The sequence below is a fragment of the Anser brachyrhynchus genome, assembly GCF_964034855.1.
Source record: "Anser brachyrhynchus genome assembly, chromosome: 26".
NCBI classification, from domain to species: domain Eukaryota; kingdom Metazoa; phylum Chordata; class Aves; order Anseriformes; family Anatidae; genus Anser; species Anser brachyrhynchus.
The window spans coordinates 597,750-607,943 of NC_137719.1; the positions used below are offsets into that span (position 1 = coordinate 597,750).

General features: G+C 54.6%; 1 protein-coding gene across 1 annotated transcript; it reads right to left on the reverse strand.

The window, feature by feature from the left end:
• Positions 1-4,836: 4,836 nt before the first annotated feature.
• LOC308182919 (uncharacterized protein) lies at positions 4,837-9,475 on the reverse strand. The gene is made up of 2 exons (XM_080568288.1): positions 5,599-9,475; positions 4,837-5,567 (listed from the first exon to the last, which is right to left on the reverse strand). The coding sequence occupies exons 1-2, from the start codon at positions 8,734-8,736 to the stop codon at positions 5,502-5,504; spliced, it is 3,204 nt and encodes a 1,067-aa protein (XP_080424414.1). The 5' UTR covers positions 8,737-9,475; the 3' UTR covers positions 4,837-5,501.
• Between the last annotated feature and the right edge of the window lie 719 nt (positions 9,476-10,194).

Genomic DNA, 10,194 nt, shown 5'->3' on the forward strand with positions numbered 1-10,194 from the left:
CACTGCACTGCATCACCACTGCTGCAAGTGCACTCTCTAGACTCACTGCACTGCATCCCCACTGGTGCCAGTGCACTCTCTGGACTCACTGCACTGCAACCCCACTGGTGCCAGTGCACTCTCTGGACTCACTGCACTGCATCCCCACTGGTGCCAGTGCACTCTCTGGAGTCAGTGCACTGCATCCCCACTGGTGCCAATGCACTCTCTGGACTCACTGCACTGCATCCCCAGTGGTGCCAGTGCACTCTCTGGAGACACTGCAGTGCATCCGCACTGGTTCCAGTGCACTCTCTCAACTCACTGCACTGCATTCCCACTGGTGCCAGTGCACTCTCTGGACTCACTGCTTTGCATTCCCACTGGTGCCATTGCACTCTCTGGACTCACTGCACTGCATCCCCACTGGTGCCAGTGCACTCTCTGGACTCACTGCACTGCATCCCCACTGGTGCCAGTGCACTCTCTGGACTCACTGCACTGCATCCCCACTGGTGCCAGTGCACTCTCTGGACTCACTGCACTGCATCTCCAGTAGTGCCAGTGCACTTTCTGGAGTCACTGCACTGCATCCCCAGTGGTGCCAGTGCACTCTCTGGACTCACTGCACTGCATTCCCACTGGTGCCAGTGCACTCTCTGGACTCACTGCTTTGCATCCCCACTGGTGCCATTGCACTCTCCGGACTCACTGCACGGCATCACCACTGGTGCCAGTGCACTCTCTGGACTCACTGCACTACATCCCCACTGGTGCCAGTGCACTCTCTGGACTCACTGCTTTGCATCCCCACTGGTGCCAGTGCACTCTCTGGAGTCACTGCTTTGCATCCCCACTGGTGCCAGTGCACTCTCTGGACTCACTGCACTACATCCCCACTGGTGCCAGTGCACTCTCTGGACTCACTACACTGCATCCCCACTGGTGCCAGTGCACTCTCTGGACTCACTGCACTGCATCCCCAGTAGTGCCAGTGCACTTTCTGGAGTCACTTCACTGCATCCCTAGTGGTGCCAGTGCACTCTCTGGAGTCACTGCACTGCATCCCCAGTGGTGCCAGTGCACTCTCTGGACTCACTGCACTGCCTCCCCACTGGTGCCAGTGCACTCTCTGGAGTCACTGCTCTGCATCCCCACTGGTGCCAGTGCACTGTCTGGACTCACTGCAGTGCATCCCCACTGGTGCCAGTGCACTCCCTGGACTCACTGCACTGCATCCCCACTGGTGCCAGTGCACTCTCTGCACTCACTGCACTGCATCCCCAGTGGTGCCAGTGCACTCTCTGGACTCACTGCACTGCATCCCCAGTGGTGCCAGTGCACTCTCTGGACTCACTGCACTGCATCCCCACTGGTGCCAGTGCACTCTCTGGAGTCACTGCACGACATCCCCACTGGTGCCAGTGCACTCTCTGGAGTCACTGCAATGCATCCCCAGTGGTGCCAGTGCACTCTCTGGACTCACTGCACTGCATCCCCACTGGTGCCAGTGCACTCTCTGGAGTCACTGCACTGCATCCCCAGTGATGCCAGTGCACTCTCTGGACTCACTGCACTGCATCCCCAGTGGTGCCAGTGCACTCTATGGAGACACTGCAGTGCATCCCCAGTGGTGCCAGTGCACTCTCTGGTGTCACTGCTTTGCATCCCCACTGGTGCCAGTGCACTCTCTGGACTGACTGCACTGCATCCCCACTGGTGCCAGTGCACTCTCTGGACTCACTGCACTGCATCCCCAAGAGTGCCAGTGCACTTTCTGGAGTCACTGCACTGCATCCCTAGTGGTGCCAGTGCACTCTCTGGACTCACTGCACTGAATCCCCGGTGGTGCCAGTGCACTCTCTGGACTCACTGCACTGCATCCCCAGTGGTGCCAGTGCACTCTCTGGACTCACTGCACTGCAACCCCACTGGTGCCAGTACACTCTAAGGACTCACTACACTGCACTGCATCCCCAGTGGTGCCAGTGAACTCTCTGGACTCACTGCACTGCATCCCCAGTGGTGCCAGTGCACTCTCTGGACTCACTGCACTGCATCCCCAGTGGTGCCAGTGCACTCTCTGGAGTCACTGCTTTGCATCCCCACTAGTGCCAGTGCACTCTCTGGACTCACTGCACTACATCCCCACTGGTGCCAGTGCACTCTCTGGACTCACTGCACTGCATCCCCACTGGTGCAAGTGCACTCTCTGGACTCACTGCACTGCATCCCCACTGCTGCCAGAGCACTCTCTGGAGTCACTGCACTGCATCCCCACTGGTGCCAGTGCACTCTCTGGAGTCACTGCACTGCATCCCCACTGGTGCCAGTGCACTCTCTAGACTCACTGCACTGCATCCCCACTGCTGCCAGTGCACTCTCTGGACTCACTGCACTGCATCCCCACTGGTGCCAGTGCACTCTCTGGACTCACTGCACTGCATCCCCACTGGTGCCAGTGCACTCTCTGGACTCACTGCACTGCATCCCCAGTGGTGCCAGTGCACTCTCTGGGTTCACTGCACTGCATCCCCACTGGTGCCAGTGGACTCTCTGGACTCACTGCACTGCATCCCCACTGGTGCCAGTGCACTCTCTGGAGTCACTGCACTTCATCCCCAGTGGTGCCAGTGCACTCTCTGGACTCACTGCACTGCATCCCCACTGCTGCCAGTGCACTCTCTGGACTCACTGCACTGCATCCCCACTGGTGCCAGTGCACTCTCTGGACTCACTGCACTGCAACCCCACTGGTGCCAGTGCACTCTCTGGACTCACTACACTGCATCCCCACTGGTGCCAGTGCACTCTCTGGACTCACTGCACTGCATCCCCAGTGGTGCCAGTGCACTGTCTGGACTCACTGCACTGCATCCCCACTGGTGCCAGTACACTCTAAGGACTCACTACACTGCACTGCATCCCCAGTGGTGCCAGTGAACTCTCTGGACTCACTGCACTGCATCCCTAGTGGTGCCAGTGCACTCTCTGGACTCACTGCACTGCATCCCCACTGGTGCCAGTGCACTCTCTGGACTCACTGCACTGCATCCCCACTGGTGCCAGTGCACTCTCTGGACTCACTGCACTACATCCCCACTGGTGCCAGTGCACTCTCTGGACTCACTGCACTGCATCCCCACTGGTGCCAGTGCACTCTCTGGACTCACTGCACTGCATCCCCACTGGTGCCAGTGCACTCTCTGGACTCACTGCACTGCATCCCCACTGGTGCCAGTGGACTCTCTGGACTCACTGCACTGCATCCCCACTGGTGCCAGTGCACTCTCTGGAGTCACTGCACTGCATCCCCACTGGTGCCAGTGCACTCTCTGGACTCACTGCACTGCATCCCCACTGCTGCCAGTGCACTCTCTGGACTCACTGCACTGCATCCCCACTGGTGCCAGTGCACTCTCTGGACTCACTGCACTGCAACCCCACTGGTGCCAGTGCACTCTCTGGACTCACTACACTGCATCCCCACTGGTGCCAGTGCACTCTCTAGACTCACTGCACTGCATCCCCAGTGGTGCCAGTGCACTCTCTGGACTCACTGCACTGCATCCCGACTGGTGCCAGTGCACTCTCTGGACTCACTGCACTGCATCTCCAGTAGTGCCAGTGCACTTTCTGGAGTCACTGCACTGCATCCCTAGTGGTGCCAGTGCACTCTCTGGACTCACTGCACTGCATCCCCAGTGGTGCCACGGCACTCTCTGGACTCACTGCACTGCATCCCCACTGGTGCCAGTGCACTCTCTGGAGTCACTGCACTGCATCCCCACTGGTGCCAGTGCACTGTCTGGACTCACTGCACTGCATCCCCACTGGTGCCAGTGCACTCTCTGGACTCACTGCACTGCATCCCCACTGGTGCCAGTGAACTCTCTGGACTCTCTGCACTGCATGCCCACTGGTGCCAGTGCACTCTCTGGACTCACTGCACTGCATCCCCAGTAGTGCCAGTGAACTCTCTGGACTCACTGCACTGCATCCCCACTGGTGCCAGTGCACTCTCTGGACTCATTGCACTGCACGCTCACTGGTGCCAGTGCACTCTCGGGACTCACTGCACTGCATCCCCACTGGTGCCAGTGCACTCTCTGCACTCACTGCACTGCATCCCCACTGGTGCCAGTGCACTCTCTGGACTCACTGCACTGCATCCCCACTGGTGCCAGTGCACTCTCTAGAGTCACTGCACTGCATCCCCACTGGTGCCAGTTCACTCTCTAGAGTCACTGCACTGATCCGCAGTGGTGCCAGTGCACTCTCTGGACTCACTGCACTGCATCCCCACTGGTACCAGTGCACTCTCTGGACTCACTGCACTGCATCCCCACTGGTGCCAGTGCACTCTATGGACTCACTGCAATGCATCCCCACTGGTGCCAGTGCACTCTCTGGAGACACTGCAGTGCATCTCCAGTAGTGCCAGTGCACTTTCTGGAGTCACTGCACTGCATCCCTAGTGGTGCCAGTGCACTCTCTGGACTCACTGCACTGCATCCCCACTGGTGCCAGTGCACTCTCTGGACTCACTGCACTGCATCCCCAGTGGTGCCAGTGCACTCTCTGGAGTCACTGCACTGCATCCCCACTGGTGCCAGTGCACTCTCTGGACTCACTGCAGTGCATCCCCACTGGTGCCAGTGTGTTGTCGACGGAGGGAAGACACAAACGCTCAATATGAGTGTTAAGTATGCTTCAGCTTTAATGGATAGCTCAATTGTCTTTTATTGTGTACAGGATAATTAGCTCATACATATTGCAAAAGCCAAGCTCTTTATTGGTAAGCGTCATATACTGCCCTATCTGTTAGTTCCGCATTCTTCTATCCGCTAGTTCCCCTTTCTAATCTAACTATAACTCCCAGGGCAGTATGCCCTCTACTATCATTGTTTCTAATTGCCTGGGATTTCTCACAAGAGTTCCCAGACAAGCCTTGCGTACGTGTCTTTGCTCTTGTTTCTCTAGACCAGCTGGGTGCGGTAATCCGCCATTTCCTTATCTTGCAGCTGCATGATATCAATGTGATTACGCGCAGCGAGCCAGTCCTCAACAATTCCCCCGTTTTTATTTTGAACCAAAAGCTTTCTATTGATTTTTCTATCAATCACCGCACACACTGCAATAAGCAAGGTACAATAAGCAACAGGGTCAAAAATCTCATGCAGAACTACGATTGTAAAGTAGTGTGCCTACTAGAATCTACATCAGTCAACAAGCCACTAAGCGCTAGGAATGTTGCTTCGCAGCGATACTGCTTCTTACTCGCACAGCACAATCACACAATCATGCAAAGAGGCCTCTTGCACTTCTCATTCATACCACAAGACAATATCACTGAAAATAATTTGTGTGCAGCTTCAGGAGGTCCTTGTCTGCTCCCGTGGTGAGCGGCTGAGAGTGGAGACCCCTCCGAGGAAAAATGCTCGGGGTGCACCTAGGGGCGTCCGTTCCACAGTCAATCCCACAGCCGAGCAGAGCGGCTCCTGGCGCAAGGAAGGATGCTATTATAGTTTGTATAATGACAGCAAAGAGATGCATTGCAATAAGGAGCACGTGTGGCATTGACCCCCCTTTTTTTTTTTTTTTTGATGCTCTACCGACTGAGCTATCCGGGCAATTACACCTTACACATGCTATTACTGTTGCTAGAAAAACCCTACTAGTTAACTGCTCGAGCCTTTTTATTAGGCAACTAAATACTACTCGCGCCGCTACTATAATTAGGACAATTATTAGCAGTAAGCGTAGCCCTTCTTTTATCAGACCCAATATCCAACCTCCCATGTTCCCAAACCAACTTGCAAACAGTCTATCAAGCCAATTATTCTGGACCACTATCTTCTTGGTGTGGTCTCTCAGCCATCTCAGCTGCTCGTGGATTGATTCGCCATGGTCCGAGAGATTAAAACAGCACATTCCTTCGAGCTCTTCACACCCGTGGCCCTGTGCCAGCAGCAGAAAATCAATCGCCGCTCTGTTCTGTAACACAGCGTGTCGCAAGCTATCCAGGTCCTGGGCCATTTCTGTGAGTACCTGCGTAGTCACATTTGCTTGTTTTACAGCCCAACAAGCTAGTTTCCCAAGACTAGCCATAGCATGAGCCACAGCCACTCCAGGCACAAGTGCCGCCGAAAAGAATCTTTCGGCTGGACCCCAGAGCTCGACCTGATCATCACAGTCACTCCCCAAGGTTTTTAGACTGCGTCTCGTCCGGCGTTTCCATTGTCGAGTAATGTTTCGCAGCTCTTGACTATGCAGATCAGGGGCAAACAGGGTCAGGCGTCCCAAATAGCACGGCCCACCGTGTGCATTTGCTGGAATCCCCTGCCAGGCTCGATCTCCACAGATCAGGAATATACCAGGTGGTAAGGCCTTAGCAGTTTGCCTTGGCCATGTGCTTGACTCGTTCCCGTATGCCCCCATGGTGGTGTTGGTGGTGTCGTTGTACCCGCAATAGCTGCTATTAGCTTCGAACCCCCTTGTGTGAGAGGTCACATTAGTCCATTGAGTCATATTTTGTTTTCCTTTATTCCACATAAAGCACGTCTGTGTCCAGTTATTACTGGTGTTCCCTACCGCCACTGATCCCAACAAATTCAGTTCTTGGGGATCCCATGGCAAGCTCGTGTTCAGAGCCACTAGCGCCGCCACAACGGCGTCGGAGAGGTTAGACGAAAGATCGAACAAATCAGTTCTTGCGGAATATGGTGCTAACAGTTGTTTCAGCTCCTCCTTGTTCCCTATTGGGACCCCGAACAAACAGGTGCGGAAGGGATCAGTCGCTTTGGCAAGAGACAGGCAGAATTGAGCCAATCGAGTTCCCTTCGGTATATGTAGCGGAGGGAACATGGCTGATACCATAATTTGTATCTCCCCAGTAAAGTCCTTATCAATAAGTCCTGTTAACACTAAAGCCCCATTTAATGTCGCCGATGACCTTCCGATCAGAAGTGCTCCAACAGGCTCATTATTAATTTTTACAGGTCCCATAACGCCTGTTTTCACCCCAACAGGCTTATTGTCCATCAAAGTCACATTTACTGCGGTTGCCAAGTCCAATCCCCAGGCTCCCTCTGGTGGCTGGTTGGAGGTGAAAGGATTCGTCTCGGTTGGAGTCTCCGCAGCTGCCGCCGCTGTTGAGGGAAAAGCCGCTTTTTGTGTCATCGCGGGGCGGCGGTTCCCGCTGGTCTTCCCGTTTCCCTGGGTCTTCCGCCGGCAAGCGGTTTCATTATGCGTATTAGATCGGCAAGAGGGACACCACACATTAGCCGTCCCACATTGCCTCTTCATATGACCCGCGATGTCACACCGATAGCAGCGTAGTGCAGGTCTTCTCGACGAGTGAGGTCCTTTTCCACTTTGCAGGGGGGCAAGGGCGGCAAATACTTGCGACTGACTAGCTTGCAATCCCTGGCTGATACTCTCTCCTACCTTGCGGATGGCATCGACCAAAAGGGCCTGTGAACCTATTGGTATTTGCGATAATCTATCAAGAGCCTCTTCTATAGTCCAAGTACTGGGCAGCGTATTTAGTACGTTTCGAGAAGTTTGATTACAATTTTGAAGGGCACATTGTTTAAGAATAGGGCCCTTGAGATATTCGGGTAACCCAGCTACCTGTATAGCTGCGGCAACCCTATCAATAAAGGTTCCAAACGCTTCATCTCGCCCTTGCTTGATGGACATATAGGAGGGCATTCTTCCAGGCTCTCTAATTTGGTCCAGTGCCATCCTAGCTAGTGTCATGGCAGCTTTTGCCTTATCCGGCCCCATTAGAGCCTGGGCCTCCAAGCGATTGTATGCACCGACCCCCAAGAGCTCATCCAGCGTGACCCCGTGTAGTGGATCTCCGGGCTGGCGCTGCACCGCAACTGCCTCCTGACAAACTGACTGCCAGTGGGCATTAAACAGCAGAATCTGATGCTGCGTCAGTATTAGCTTCATAATGTTACGAATGTCGCCGGGGAGCAACACATTAGTGGACCACAGATAGTCTAACATCTGTTTTGTTGGCTCCCCACGTATTCCTGACTCATTTACTGTGGCACGCAATTGGGTCAGAATTTTCCAATCCAGATTCGTCATAGTAACAGTTGTCTGGCCCTGGGCGTTGGGCGGAGAGTACACTACGGGGAAGGCGCCTACAAGCTCTGTCGCCGCCCCCACATCGCCTTCACGCAACGCCTCCCCTGCTATTTTCGCCCAGAGTCCTGCTCTCTCCGACCCCCCTGATTCGAGTCGCATATCTTTCAAAAATGGATTCTTATTTCTCCCCTCGCCTGCCGCCTCTCCCTCGGGAGTTTCCAGGGGTAGAGGAGGTGCACTGGGTCGTGCTCCCTCCTCCCCTCCCCCGGGGGCTTTCATAGTGAATTGCCGGACTGATGGAGGGAGGGGGTACGGATTGGTCTCTTCATCTGCTCTCATCGTTTTGCGCAGCCGCTGTGTCGCAGCGGCTGCCACTTTCTGCTCTACCCGATATATCGCTAAAGCGTTCGTGACGGCCCGCCAAGGCTTTGCCAATTTCTTAGCCGTCTTATTCTCACTAATCATTTCCTCAAACAATATATCGCCAAACCTACGCCACTCATCCTCCTCAAACAATGTGCCAGGGTTAATAAAGCAGCCCTTCGCCACCCCATAGGCCACTAACCCCTGTAATTCTTTATGACAATCTATATCTGGCGTCTTACGCTTTTCTAAAAAGCACTTAAGTAAATTAATTGCCGCTTGTTTCTCCATGCTTACTCACGGTGCCGTTGCCCCCGTGCAAAGCGTGTCTTACGCTTTTCTAAAAAGCACTTAAGTAAATTAATTGCCGCTTGTTTCTCCATGCTTACTCACGGTGCCGTTGCCCCCGTGCAAAGCTTCCGTTCGCGGCGTTCCGGCGGGACCCGCTATGGGTTCGTCCCGGGCGCTCTTCCCGAGTCGCCTTCTGCTCGCCCCAATCTTATGTTCCGCGGATTCCGGGTTACGTAGTCAGAACCGGCTTTCCCCTTGTACTCCGTCGCCTAATACCGGCTTACTCGTTCAGGGTTCTCGTCCAGCAAGGCCTGTTCGGGCGCCATCTGTTGTCGACGGAGGGAAGACACAAACGCTCAATATGAGTGTTAAGTATGCTTCAGCTTTAATGGATAGCTCAATTGTCTTTTATTGTGTACAGGATAATTAGCTCATACATATTGCAAAAGCCAAGCTCTTTATTGGTAAGCGTCATATACTGCCCTATCTGTTAGTTCCGCATTCTTCTATCCGCTAGTTCCCCTTTCTAATCTAACTATAACTCCCAGGGCAGTATGCCCTCTACTATCATTGTTTCTAATTGCCTGGGATTTCTCACAAGAGTTCCCAGACAAGCCTTGCGTACGTGTCTTTGCTCTTGTTTCTCTAGACCAGCTGGGTGCGGTAATCCGCCATTTCCTTATCTTGCAGCTGCATGATATCAATGTGATTACGCGCAGCGAGCCAGTCCTCAACACCAGTGCACTCTCTGGAGTCACTGCACTGCATCCCCACTGGTGCCAGTGCACTGTCTGGACTCACTGCACTGCATCCCCACTGGTGCCAGTGCACTCTCTGGAGTCACTGCACTGCATCCCCACTGGTGCCAGTGAACTCTCTGGAGTCACTGCACTGCATGCCCACTGCTGCCAGTGCACTCTCTGGACTCACTGCACTGCATCCCCAGTAGTGCCAGTGAACTCTCTGGACTCACTGCACTGCATCCCCACTGCTGCCAGTGCACTCTCTGGACTCATTGCACTGCACGCCCACTGGTGCCAGTGCACTCTCGGGACTCACTGCACTGCATCCCCAGTGCTGCCAGTGCACTCTCTGCACTCACTGCACTGCATCCCCAAAGTGCCAGTGCACTCTCTGGACTCACTGCACTGCATCCCCACTGGTGCCAGTGCACTCTCTGGACTCACTGCACTGCATCCCCACTGGTGCCAGTTCACTCTCTAGAGTCACTGCACTGATCCGCAGTGGTGCCAGTGCACTCTCTGGACTCACTGCACTGCATCCCCACTGGTACCAGTGCACTCTCTGGACTCACTGCACTGCATCCCCACTGGTGCCAGTGCACTCTCTAGAGTCACTGCACTGAATCCCCAGTGGTGCCAGTGCACTCTCTGGAGACACTGCAGTGCATCCCCACTGGTGCCTGTGCACTCTCTGGACTCACTGCACTGCAACCCC

Excerpts from the sequence above, each read along its gene's own strand:
- LOC308182919 (XM_080568288.1), bottom strand. The coding sequence starts at position 8,736 with ATGGAGAAACAAGCGGCAATTAATTTACTTAAGTGCTTTTTAGAAAAG. Across the intron at positions 5,568-5,598 it reads GTAATTGCCCGGATAGCTCA|GGGGGTCAATGCCACACGTG; the intron begins GTCGGTAGAGCA and ends AAAAAAAAAAAG.